This window comes from Berghia stephanieae, chromosome 1, assembly GCF_034508935.2.
Source record: "Berghia stephanieae isolate SIO BIC M18660-M18661 chromosome 1, UCSD_Bste_1.3, whole genome shotgun sequence".
NCBI classification, from domain to species: domain Eukaryota; kingdom Metazoa; phylum Mollusca; class Gastropoda; order Nudibranchia; family Aeolidiidae; genus Berghia; species Berghia stephanieae.
In genome coordinates this window covers 87,705,375-87,719,822 of record NC_088360.1, presented here as the reverse complement: position 1 = coordinate 87,719,822, position 14,448 = coordinate 87,705,375, and the positions used below count along the sequence as shown (strand labels likewise).

Sequence of the window (14,448 nt, the reverse complement as noted above, 5' to 3'; positions counted from 1 at the left end):
TAAACACAATGCCAAATACCATTCCAATTCCTTTTTCTTGTGTGCTGAAATTCCTCTTTCGGCATTGAAATTCCTACGAGTGGTGTCTGAAGCTCCTGTGAGCCAAATTTAAAGTTGGCGTCTCTGTCTGTTTTCCAACATGCTTTCTGTCTTTGTCTTGGAATGAGATGACTTGGTTTTGTCCTGGTCCTGGCTGGGAGGGAAACAGTCAAATGCATAGTTATTGTTTTGGAAGATGTTATGTATTATTATATGTTATTTTGAACGTATAATGTAAGCATTTGAGTGTATTCCTCTTTGTTGGATTTTGTGCTTGTATCCGGATGAGACTTAACGTGATCCCAAACTAAGTGGTATGCTCTTGGATTCTACATCTGATCCCTTTTTGTTCCCAATTCCCCTTTGTCTTTCTTTCTCTTGGATGCTTTAATTGTATTTCTAGAAGTTTTTACTGTCCCATTTCCTTCCTTGTTACTGGTGCTGATATGACCTAAATGTGTTGCAAGCGCCGTAAAACACTTAAAAACATTTCTTTTTGTCTTTCCCTCAAGCATCCTGGGAGTGGTTTCTGGACCTCCCATAGTGGGCAGGGAGGCACTTACTGTGTCTTCTATCCCTCTATAGCTGTTTTCCAACATGCTTACTTTGTCTTGGAATGAGATTACTTGGTTTTGTCCAGGCCCTTGCTGGGAGGGAAACAGTCAAATGTATAGTTAGTGTTTTGGGAGATGATATTTTTATGTCTTGTAAATCATCTCTCTTACTTTTATGCACTGTATTGTTTTGTTTACATATTATATATGATTTGTAAACATTTGAGTGTGTCCCTCTTAGTGGGATCCTGTGCTCGTGTCTGGATGAGACTTATAGGTGATCTCAAACTATGCACAATGATAGTATGCTCTTGAAATCTACATCTGTTCCCTATTGTACTATTCCCCTTAGTCTTATTTTTTTCTAGGGTGCTTTAATTGTAATTCTAGAACTTTTATACTATCCCAATTCCTTCCTTTTTACTGGCGCGGATATGACCTTAATGTGTTGCAAGCGTCGTAAAACCCTTAGAAACAAACTAAAGAGGAAGAGCTTCGCCGGTCAATAAAAATCAGTGGTGAAAGAACACAGAATTGACAGGCTAAAAGCGAAAGAAATATCAATTTCACCAGAATCCCAATCTGGAAAAGACATAATCCGCCACAAATATGTCCCCCTATCCCACAAATCGAGAGGAAAGAAACTCAGTCCCACGATGGGAGAAGACATTGCACACTGCAATACCTGGACACAAAATTTCTAAATGTCTGGACTAGAGTGTACACAGACGGCTCTGCTGAAAATGCTATAAGAGTGGAGGAGCAGGGATATACGAGTACATAAAACTATTCAAACAGCACAGAGGACAACTTCCCTACAGCAACAGGACTACACTCTACCAGCTACAGAGCTGAAGTAGGGGCATTAAGAGAAGCTACAATTTCTTGCAAATAATCCAAATACAACACAGAAGATAGTAATCCTGACTGATGCTCTGTCAGTTCTTCAGAAGCTACATACCTCTGAGCTCAAAGTCAAAGATCTCCCATAGGGCTGGGGGGTACATACTGTGTCTTCTATCCCCTTATATCTGTTTTCCAACATATTTTCTGTCTTTGTCTTGGAATGAGATTACTTGGTTTTGTCCTGGCCTGGGAGGGAAACAGTCATATGCATAGTTATTATTTTGGGAGATATTTTTTTCATTGTAAATCATCTCTCTGTTATCTATTATTATATTTGTTATTTTGAATGTATAATGTAAGCATTTGAGTGTATTCCTCTTTGATTCCTCTTTGTTGGATTTTGTGCTTGTGTCCGGATGAGACATACCTATAGGTGATCTCAAACTAAGTACATTGGTGGTGTGCTCTTGGAACCTACATCTGATCCCTATTTGTTCCCAGTTCCCCTATGTCTTACTTTTTCTTGGGTGCTTTAATTGTAATTCTAGAACTTTTTAATATCCCATTTTCTTCCTTTTTACTGGCGCTGATATAACCTAAACGTGTTGCAAGCGCCGTAAAACCCTTAAAAACATTAAAAACAAAACAAAGTCGAAGATAAATTGAAGATCTTGTCGCATCCCTAGATCTACTATGTAGGTCCCATCATGTCGTCCTTCAATGGATACCATCTCACTGCAGCACTAGAGGTAATGCAGTTGCAGATGCACTTGCTTAGGAAGGAACCAGATTGCTACAGGATGATGCTTCATCATATAAAGAAACAAGGAACATAAGCTCTCTATTCTTGACTTGGAATGAGTAGCATCCAGACAAGAGCAGGTCATAATCTTTAGGATGCGAACTGGTCATAATAGATTAAACCACCATCTCCATACCGAATTAAGGTGGGAACAAGTCAGTGGCCCTGTGGAACAGGAAGTATGACAGGTGAACACATCCAACAGAATGGCCAAACCCTCTGGAGAAAATACTGGCCACCAACTGCCCCAACCAACCTAAAGAGTGAGCATCACAGGAGCCTGGAGGATCTCCAGAGGACAGCAGCACATCTGGTGGAGAGTAGACTTATCATCTGAGAGAACGCGAAGATATCAGCACCAGTAAAAAGTAAGAAAATGTTTTGTTTTTCTTTTTGCTTTTAAGGGTATTACAGCGCTTGAAACACATTACGGTCATATCAGCACCAGTAAAAAGGAAGAAAATGGGATAATAAAAAGTTCCAGAATTAAAATTAAAGAACCCAAGAAAAGGTGAAACAAAGGGGAATTTGTTCAAATAGGAAACATGTGGATTCCAAGAGCACACTATCAACAAAGTACTTAGTTTGAAATCACCCAAAAACACAGACACAAGCACAGGTCCCCACTAAGAGGGATACACTCGGATGTTTACAAATCAAACATAATACAGTGCATAATAGTGAGATGATTTACAAGACAAAAAATATAACCTCCCAAAACTATAACTATACATTTGACTGTTTCCCTCCCAGACAGTGTATCCGGTCAGGCCCAAGACAAAATCGAGTAGGCTCATCTCAACCCAAGACAAAGACAGAAAACAAATACATTGTATAGGGGATTGAAGACGCAGGAAGTGTCTCCATGCCTACTATGCGAGGTCAGGAACTCCACCCAGAAGGAAGAAAATGGGATAGTCCAAAAATCCTAGAATTACAATTAAAGCACCCAAGAAAAAGTAAGACAAATGAGATGTTTTAAATAGGGAACAAATGTAGATTCCAAAGCATACCATCAATGTACGTAGTTTGAGACCACCTTGAAGTTTCATCCAGAGACCAGCACAGGATCCCAGTAAGAGGAATACTTTTGTTGTTTTTTTTTTTGGTTTTTAAGGGTTTTACGGCGCTTGCAACACATTTAGGTTATATCAGCGCCAGTAAAAGGGAAGAAAATGGGATAGTAAAAAGTTCTTGAATTACAAGTAAAGCACCCAAGAGAAAGTAAGACAAAGGGGAACTGGGAACAAATAGAGATCAGATGTAGATTCCAAGAGCATAACTACCAATGTACTTTGTTTGAGATCACCTATAAGTCTCATCAGGACACAAGCACAAAATCCAACAAAGAGGAATACACTCAAATGCTTACATTATACATTAAAAATAACAAATATAATAATACATTACAGAGAGATGATTTACAAGGAAAAAAATATCATCTCCCAAAACAATAACTATGCATTTGACTGTTTCCCTCTCAGCCAGGACTCCGACGAGGGCCAGGAAAAAACCAAAGTAATCTCATTCCAAGACAAAGACAGAAAGCTTGTTGGATAAGATATAACTTATATCTTATCCAACAAGCTTTCTGTCTTTGTCTTGGAATGAGATTACTTTGGTTTTTTCCTGGCCCTCGTCGGAGTCCTGGCTGAGAGGGAAACAGTCAAATGCATAGTTATTGTTTTGGGAGATGATATTTTTTTCCTTGTAAATCATCTCTCTGTAATGTATTATTATATTTGTTATTTTTAATGTATAATGTAAGCATTTGAGTGTATTCCTCTTTGTTGGATTTTGTGCTTGTGTCCTGATGAGACTTATAGGTGATCTCAAACAAAGTACATTGGTAGTTATGCTCTTGGAATCTACATCTGATCTCTATTTGTTCCCAGTTCCCCTTTGTCTTACTTTCTCTTGGGTGCTTTACTTGTAATTCAAGAACTTTTTACTATCCCATTTTCTTCCCTTTTACTGGCGCTGATATAACCTAAATGTGTTGCAAGCGCCGTAAAACCCTTAAAAAACCAAAAAAAAAAAAAACAACAAAAGTATTCCTCTTACTGGGATCCTGTGCTGGTCTCTGGATGAAACTTCAAGGTGGTCTCAAACTACGTACATTGATGGTATGCTTTGGAATCTACATTTGTTCCCTATTTAAAACATCTCATTTGTCTTACTTTTTCTTGGGTGCTTTAATTGTAATTCTAGGATTTTTGGACTATCCCATTTTCTTATATTATAAGGGGAAAGAAGACACAGTATGTACCTCCCTGCCCGCTATGGGAGGTCAGGATCCCCACCCAGGAGGAATACTTTCAAATGTTTACAAGATATGTTCTTAACAAATTTTCAAGGAAAAAAAAGACCACCTCCCAAATCTAACATTATACATTTGACTGTTTCCCTCCCAGCCAGGTTTTCGCAAGGGTCATTACAAAACCAAGTAATCTCATTCCAAGACAAAGATAGAAAACAGCTCGGGGGGAAAAAAGAGAGAAGACAGCAAATAACTTCCTGCCCACCATGGGAGGTCAGAAGACTCACCACAAAAAGTATGGTGGTCAAGCAGTTTGGCATTGCACTGTGACCCAGAAGGAAGTGGGCTTGAGCCTCTCTTCAGGCAATTTTTTTTTCTACCTAGCGTAGGATTAATAATTTATTTATTTGAACAACATGGATGAGTCCCGTTGACATCAGCATTTTGTTTACTGGTTATTACATATTATATTCCTTCATTAGTGGCTTGGCAATGGCATCGGAAGATTCCACATGAAAGAGCATGATTTAACGTCCCCTCCAAACAAATTCCTTTATTGCCCCAACACCAATATAAATACATTTTTTTTAAATAAAAAAAAGAAGATATCAATTTTTTAAATATTTTTAATTCATCACTGTGTATACTTGGCAATGACACCGACAAGAGGTAAAATCCTTGATACAAATTACACTGTACCATGAAACTTGATTGCTCTGAGGTAATAATTTAATACTAATGCCATAAATCACATAACAATCAACAATTGAATCTATGGCAATAATATTGATAGAAAGATGGGTTTCTTCTTCCTACAACCCAGGTCTTTATCGAGCTACTTATTGCTATGAGTATGAATACTAACATTTACTTAAATGCACAATGAGAGGTATTATAAAACTAAATTTTCAACTTTTCACAAATTCTATACTTTTGAAAACGGTAACAACAAATAAGTTAAACGAAACATATAAATAAATAAATACAATAGAGTAAAAGAAATATTTTAAAAATAAATAAAATACCACTCTCCCACCCAAGAAAAAAAACAACACAAATCCTGTAAAATGGATACCAATATGCAACCAAAGTTATTTGGATACTCAGACCATGAATAAATGGTAAGGGTTCAACTTATTTTTGTGAGTACAATAGTGCTTGGGACACTTTGGATCACAAAAACTGATCAAATTCAGATGAAAACATCATTCAGTAAATACAATCAAAATGACTGGATGGACAAAACCTTTATATTATTTCATATTATCACATAGAGGAACGGGATCATTTCTGTACCATTCGGTTTGTATTCGTTTGTTAATTTGTGATAAAACGTTTTCTATATCACTTTGGACATACAATACGTTGACAACAGTATTCAGTCTGAACTAGTCTTATATACAAGGAGGGTAAGGCAAAGGACACCATAAAATGGGCCATCTCACTTTGCATAACATAAATGCATAAAACATTTTTGGACCCGGAGTTTAAAAAATAATAAAGTAATAAATAAACCAAAATAAAAGATAGGAAGAACAAATGAAGGCCAACAGCAAATGATTGAAAGAAATATAAATTTTTTAAAACCCTTTGTCATAACATCTCATTTGACACCAAATGCAAATTTTTTATGTTTTAAAAAATTTTTTTTTTTTTTATCAATCTTCACTTTTCACTCTAAACCCTCCTCCCTCCACAAACACACACAAACCTTTCCATGTTTTGTACGATTTCAAAAACTTAAAGGAACACCCAGCATTCGATTGTATTTGACTAATATTGGCTTAGTTTCTAAATATAAATTGGTTGGTTATATTGGAACGACATTACCAAAACTTTATTTCATGACAATAATCAATAAAATAATAATACCAATTGTGGACACCTCTAGTGCCATACACGTGTTTTAACCAGAAAGAGAAAAAGACAAAGAATTTGTGCATTACTTAAAGAGTGAATTTAATTATAATCATATATCTATAACTATAAGACAAATTACACTGAGTAAATAAATGAAAAAGACTTGCTTTTAGTCGATATATGATATAATTCTGTCCCTCAATCTATTTATTACAGTGCCCACCACCTAAATGCACGATCACCAGGAGACTATTAGTGTATGTATGGACAAAGCATAAATTTAAGAGAAATAATCAACATGTAACATTCAATTAACCTGTCATAGACTAACAACAATATTACATGTGATATTATTACTAACCATCCAAGCATATGAAATTCAACAACATGACTGTGTATAGTAAAGTAAGAAAAGGGACTAGGCATTGAACGAACCGTGAAAATAAATAATTAGAAAACGTTAAGTTTCAAAGCCAGAGAAAAATCAAACTTTATACCTCTTTTTGTTTTAGGGATTTTACGGCACTGGTGACACTTTTAGGCCATTGAGACGGAAGACGACAGGGGAAAAGTTGTAGATCCGAAGTTAGAAGCATCAAATACGTGTTTCATTTCAAATACAGGGGATTCCACAATCAATGTGTCTATTTTGGTATTGGCTTAAAGACACATCCATCTACAAGCAAAGAATCCCATTATGAAGGATACACTCAAATGCTAAGTACAATATATTCAAAACTAAAAATTATAATAGTCTATGAATATCATCTCTCAAAAAAAAGAGCTATACAGACTATATCCGTCTCAGCTAAGGATCCCTGCAAGGACAAGGAAAATAACAGCAATATCAATTCAGAACAAAGAGAGTAAATGAAAAAAGAAAACATAAAGAAGGATAGAAGATATCAAAAGAGACCTTCCCGACAAAAGATCCCCTCATATTCCAGGTTATCATTTCCAATTTTTGAATTTAGATTACTCATAACTATCAATATTTTCGTCTTCATTTCATACAATAGTCAGTACGCGATTAAAGAAACAAAGATGGAAACTGTGCAGACACATGCTCCGACGAGATGAAAATATTTGAGCACAAACCTCAATGGATGACTATTTCAAGCAAGGAGCCAAATACAGAGGGTGTACACCAACTTCACTTCCAACAGCATTGAACCAAGATCTCAAAAAATATCAAATATATTTAGAAACAACAACCGAAGAACTGATTTCAACAACACAAGGAAAAATCCAATTGCCTCAACACCTTGACACACATGATGACATTCGAAAACTAAGAACACTTGCAGGGGACAGAAATGTATGGAAACAAATTACTAACTAGATATTAAAAACAGACTGACACACTCGATGTAACACACACATTCAAGGCAAGCGTCCACAGAGACAACACAGCCATATTCATTCATACATTAAACTTGGGGCATAGGATTACACTGATTACAGTCAGGTTGATTCGTTTGTCTAGGGGGCGTGCACTATATTATCTGTCAAATGTTAACCTAGCTAACCCTGAGCATAAGTCATTGCACATGTTTCAGCATTATTGTCATAATCTTTTTACAGATAAAATATTTTGCAATATGCAGATTAAAAAACAAAACAAAATGAAATGAGTATTAATTCTTTGCTATTTTAAATTAAATATTATAAACAATTCAAATTCAACCGTTTTCACTTTGTCACTTTGGCTCTTGACACACATTCAAATGAATAATCAATTTTTTTCTTTCTTTTTTTTTTTTTTTGCTTTATGAAAACGTTCAGAGAGTACATTTTTAGATTTAGATTTACAAGCGTCCGTATAAAATACTGTAATAAATATCCTATACATTGGTGAAGTATCATGCTTATCCCATCACCAAAAGTACACAAGTCTGCTCGATAACAACATCATCTAACTCTCACTCTATTTTCATCACAGACTATTTCAAGGGTTTTTGTTGTTTTTCTCTTTTATTTTTAAAATATATATTTCCTTTGTTATATTAACATAAACAACATCACATTCATATATAAATAATATTAATCACATGTATTCAAACAACCATTTCAGGATAAAGGTACAAGGCCTATTTTAACATATATTAAAACATCTTTTGCTTCATGGTCACAGTCTCAATCAAGATTTATTCTATACATAATTTAAATAAAACGTAGACACGCTTTCAAATGATCTTAGCTGGTGTGATATAAATAAAATCTTTGAAGATGTAGCACCGATGACCAGATACGATATGAATCTCAAATGAGCAAACTGAATAACACAACCAAGGATCACTGATATTCACATTAGAATCACAATTTTTACATAGTCTCTACTGTTACGTCATTAAATTAATTAAAGTCACATATTTTGCGTATTTGTAGACAAAATGTACAATATAAATTCATGGATTTAAACCAATACACTTTCTTATGTTCACCAGGTCATGATCAATGAAACAAGATTTAAAATGATTCATTTCTTACTATTTTTGGATTTTGGACTTTCTGATCTGGACTTGCCATGCTTTGTCTTTGGGCTTTGCTCAGCCCCTTTACTAGATTTGGGCTTAGCAGGCTCCTGGCTAAGCCCGTTGCTAGGACTAGAACTAAGGCTGTTTGAACTTTTATTGTTGTTATTGTTATTATTAGTACTTGTACTATTACTGCTAGCACCCCCTCCACCACTGCCTTTTCGGCCATGTTTGGATTTAGGACTAGCGGGTGGTGACGTGAAAGACGAGTTTGGGCTGGCAGGCTGAGAGCTTTTGGAGGAGGAAGCACGTCGAGACTTCATTGACAATCGTCTGGCTGTTCTTTGAAGCATAGTCTGTGTACTTGGACTCTGGACATCTAGTAAAGCTGAGTCGCTTGCTGTGAAAACAAAGAAGAAGAGGTTTGAGTTGGTTTCAAAAGTGAAAGTGAATTTGAATTTCAATGACAAATAACCGTTAGATTGAATAGGTTGGACTTTAAATTAAATCTTTAAAGTTGAAGTCTTTGAAAAACTGTACAAGCAAATCTTGAATTCCAGTTTTGTAAATCAAATACTATCCATCTTTACATGTGAACCAAGTTCATTATTTTAAGAATTTATTAAGTGAATCTTTAGTTTTTTTCTCTCAAAGTTTTCAGGATCCAGTTGATGAATCCTATATATAAATTGTAGTGTTTTTGTCAATGAAATATGATACCATTAATCTTCATATTATGACATAAATTCTAACATGGACTCTTCAGTCATCAGATGGGGACTCATTTCATATAAAAGTAAGTTAGGAGCAATGACACATCAAGAATTAAAGGGGGAAATTAGCAAATGGTCAGTATAAAACAAAAAATAGTGCCATGCAACGCTTAGTTATCTTACTTTCATTTAACCCTTTGCATAGCGTTCAATTCATAACACACACATATACTATCTTTCACTCTCACTCTCTCTGTTCATCCCAACAAATTTTCATTTTTTTAAAAAGCACACTGGCTACTGTCTCCCCACCCCCCACCCAACCAAAAAATATAAACAAAACAAAAACAAACAACAAATGAACTTAACAAAAACAGATGTTCTGAAATTCAAAGAACTTAAACAAGAATAGAATCATTTTTTAAAACTATCAAAGCAAAATATCAACATATCTCAAATTGAAGAAAAAAATAAAATCAAACTGAATCCTTGCTAGAGTTACAATCAAATATTGCAGCAAATCACAAAGTTGATACAATACAATGGTGATGATATGAAGGAGACGATGCGAAAAGATTCATGATGATTAACAAAATTAAAGGAAAACAATCACAAAGATATTATGAAATTAAATGAAACAAAGCTTATTATTCTGCCATTCTACGTAGCTTCTTGTTAGCATGCAGATGTTCTGTAACTACTAAGCTCTTTAAACGATTCTAATATGCTCTAAATCCATATGATGGAACAAATGCATTAAAGTGTAAGGTATATACATTCATTCGAAATTGGTCAATTACTTTGACGATGTGATAAAACTCTGCCTCATGGCAAGCGTCTTGATGATTATAGAATAATATGGGCACTGTTACTTGAATACTTGAAGTGATGACGAGCATTATTCCAAAATTATACATTATGAACAATAAACAATTAAGGAGAAGTATTAAAGCCTGAAAAAGACCGGAATTTTAAAATAAATCTATACATTGTCATTTATTAATGAATTCATATTCAATTACTGTGGGGTCTGAGCAAGAAAATAATGTTTAAGAAAGTCTTTACCATATGATATACTTCCAAAATAATTTCCATTACTAAAAACGAAATTTCAGCTCAGTGTATTTAGATAGATATTATTCTTACTTACTTATCCGAACCAGCGACCACCTGAGCTCTAGCCCTTCGGTCTTAATATTATTATTCAACAGAATTTTGCATTGATAATTTACTCGTTTAATTATGTTTTTAAAAATAAAATAAAAGATATTCATCATATTGCAGTGCTCAACCCAACAAACCCAGTGATACAATTTGTTAAAGACAGAAATATCAACGATCTCTTCACATCCAAGCAACACATTTCAGAGAGCAACAGAAGTTGAGAAATGTAAATTATCTTCACTTTGACAACATCTGTTAATGCAACTTACCACATCACGTCCTATCATCTAGTGTGAACGTCCAAGAAAGCGTTAAAAAGAAACAATAATCCTATTTAAATGTGTGTCATTTTGCAAACAACATTGTAATAGCAAGGGGGGGAAAATGAGAGAGAAAAACAAATACCAAGAGAAGCATGTTATTCTGTTAAGGCAAGAGGGTGTTCTAAATTTTTTTTTGTTTCCTCTTTTTAAACGAAGAAAGAGATGTCAGTATCATTTGTTGGATGGGCAAGATCAAAGAATGGATCTTTTAAACTACATTTTTTAAAAATCAAAATGAACTGTGATAACTTGTCACTCTGTAACAGTGACCATGTTTTTGTTTTGTTTTTTGGGAGGGGGGGCGTTCTCTGTGAGTGGGAGTGTGTGTGTGTATGTGTGATTTCTTATCTATTGCCTTTTCTTTTGAAGATTTAGAAAGAGAGTATACAAACATTTTCACTCACCAATTAAAATTTTATTTCACACTTGATCCACGAAAGAGAAAAATTGTAAATTTATTTTTGACTCCCATTCTCAAGATGTTAGTATCTTGACGTCTTTTAATACTTTTCTACATTTCTCACTAGTGCTTCTAAAACCTGGATGGCAAATTATTTAGCCAAAACCCACTGTTAATCTTTACTTTTTTTTTCCTTCTCTGTATTCACTTGAGTAAAAAATAAACAACGAAATCGAAGCACAAATAATAAGAAATTGGGATGGATATTTTTGTAAAGGAGAAACAAGAATTGAAGAAACAAAGGTTGCAAACCGCCATTGAGTGAGACAGTCATTATTTTCTTATATATTTGTTTTCATCATAATACTTATGAGATGAGAAAGAATTAAGACTTCACACCCCTTAAATCACTTCTATGCATACAATATAATAATGCCTCTATTTGGGCAATCACTGTGGAAGATCTACTTTTTCAACTTGCAATTTTCTTCTCTTCTCGTTTCAATATGAAAACAATATATATACACCATCTGTGCAGCTGTCACCTAGTATTCCATGGAGAACATTGATGACTCATGAAACGAACATATAACGTCAACAGGAATCATCAATGTCCATGTGAGCAGATTGGGTGGGGGCTAATATTCTTGACATAGGAAATAAAGTAAAGTGCCTGAAGAAGGGCTCGAACTTGGGACTCCCGGGTTACAGTGCAATGCCAAACCACTTAACCACCTCATCACTCAATTTTCATTAATGTGTTATTTTTCCTCTTAAATATGGTTATAAACACTCTCTCTTGGATTCATGTAAATAAATTCCTTATCAAAGAACACCTAAATCCTAGAAAGTTTTCAGCAGGTTATCAAAAAGGGAGATTATTCTACAAATTTGAAATAACGAAAGATTCAATTATAATATGATCGTTCATGCATGTATATTGTTATCATGATTATATTTCTTTCAATTTATCATTGGATATAATCAGATTCCATGCATAAATATGTGATACAATGATTGGTGTTGAATTTCTTAAATGGTTCCTTTCAAATGGTGACAAAGATGCTTAATTCCTTAAAAATTCCCTTCCATATGTTATTAATAAAATTAACCAATGTAATCCAGACTTTTATTCTATTTCTTCAAAAATGTCCAAAGGAAATATTCATTCACTTTTCCTGTAAAGCTCTGACTCTATTATTTTACCAGGTAAATATACTTAAAGTCAAGTCTATTATAAAGTTAGCCATTTCAGTCGAAACAATGAATTCATATCCAATGAATTGTCAATTACGCAACTTCCCTTTATTGTTAAATAAAAAATCAAATCTTTTAATAAGACTGATTTAATTTTTGATGTTAGAGAGATATAACCCATATTTGGGAAAATCAATTATCTAAAAAGCAATGTTAATAGCTGGAATGTTTTTTTTTACTGTATAAAAGAGATGAAAAATAATTTTTACTTTGATTTTTTAAAAACTTCTATACAGTGTATTTTATTTTTTTAAATCTATAATTGAAAAACAAGAAAAAAAACAAAACAAAAAAAAAACAGGAAAACTTCTACAAAGTCTCATGAATTGAGAATAAAAATACAAAAAAAAATATACTTTCCTTTCTGTTTTCAAGATTAGTTTGGTGAAAATGTTATTGATCTAAATATTTGGTTTCTTTAATTCAAGCAAAGAATAGATGTGATTTGTTTTGTTTTTAAGAGAAAACCAAACAGAATATCTCCAAACGTGTTAAAATCAGACATTACCCTGCAGACTGGATACGATTAACATACCAACTGTTGGAAACTTTCCTGTCATTGAAAATAAAACAAATATTACAACTGGAATATTCTACATTTCTGAATATGACTAAGAATAAGTCAGTCAAAGAGATAGCATATTTACATAATATAATAAGATAAGGCATAACTCGGGATTGTATTTTTTTATCACGCATGAAATTAACTTTAAGATCAGTTAAAATCATTATCACTGTTATAATTTAATAAACAGCTTTTTCTCCAAATTAATTCCATTAATTGAAAGCTGCAATGCAAATAATACAAATGTAAAACTTGAACTGTATACTTAATCGAAATTGACTCATTATGAGAAGTACTTGTGGTTAGGTCTTGTGAAAGTGGCTCTATCATGTGTATTAGTGCAGGCATTTGCATGTCTATGTCTGAAGTGGGTGGGCGGGTGAGAGAGAGGGAGAGAGAGAGAGAGAGAGAGAGAGAGAGAGAGAGAGAGAGAGAGAGAGAGAGAGAGAGAGAGAGAGAGAAAGAGAGAGAGAGAAGAGAGAGAGAGAGAGAGAGAGAGAGAGAGAGAGAAGAGAGAGAGAGAGAGAGAGAGAGAGAGAGAGAGAGAGAGAAGGATGGTAACTGAAAACAAACAAGATGCACAGGGTGAAGGGTTCATATTAAACTTTGCTGCATTCCTTCAAAGCTTAGTTTTGTGTATTTGTAGTAGATGTAAAAATAAGTAATTAATCTACTGTCCATACTAAATGCCAGCACATGTGTCTAAAGCAGAGAGAAATTGTGCCCCAGTCTCCTCATCATTCAACTATAGATGCAATATATGCCATAACAATAAATATATATATAGAACTGAACTGAAACTGAAACTGAAACAAGAATATCAATGATAACAATAAACGAAAAAGCTTAAATAAAAGCATTTAAAACAATTAAAAACAATTAATAATTTAGTTTGCTGATTTTGTTTTTGTCTCTTTGAAAGTCCGACCTGCTTGATGAAAATATAGCACCATCCCTGAAAAAAGTCAGATATTAGAGAGAGAGAGAGAGAGAGAGAGAGAGAGAGAGAGAGAGAGAGAGAGAGAGAGAGAGAGAGAGAGAGAGAGAGAGAGAGTGAGAGAGAGAGAGAGATAGAGATAGAGGAAGACAGAGAGGGGGGAGCAGGTTCAAGTTGTTTCAATGCTCAGCAATGGAAGAGGATGGAAGCATGAGGAAAATTATGAAAGAAAATCACAAAAGCAACAAGCA

General features: G+C 34.2%; 1 protein-coding gene across 14 annotated transcripts in view; it reads right to left on the bottom strand.

Moving 5' to 3' along the window:
- Positions 1-5,109: 5,109 nt before the first annotated feature.
- Positions 5,110-14,448, bottom strand: part of LOC144960493 (ral GTPase-activating protein subunit alpha-1-like) — a 67,821-nt gene continuing 58,482 nt past the window's right edge. For 4 of the 14 annotated variants that reach the window (XM_078893696.1, XM_078893663.1, XM_078893704.1 and 1 more), the window contains one exon: positions 5,110-9,238. In XM_078893696.1, coding sequence (XP_078749822.1) covers positions 8,841-9,238 — 398 coding nt within the window. In that variant the 3' untranslated portion in view covers positions 5,110-8,840. Of the gene's footprint in view, positions 9,239-10,984; positions 11,003-13,203; positions 13,249-14,448 lie in introns of all 14 variants that reach the window. The other 10 variants (XM_078893654.1, XM_078893671.1, XM_078893720.1 and 7 more) reach the window with 5 other exon arrangements.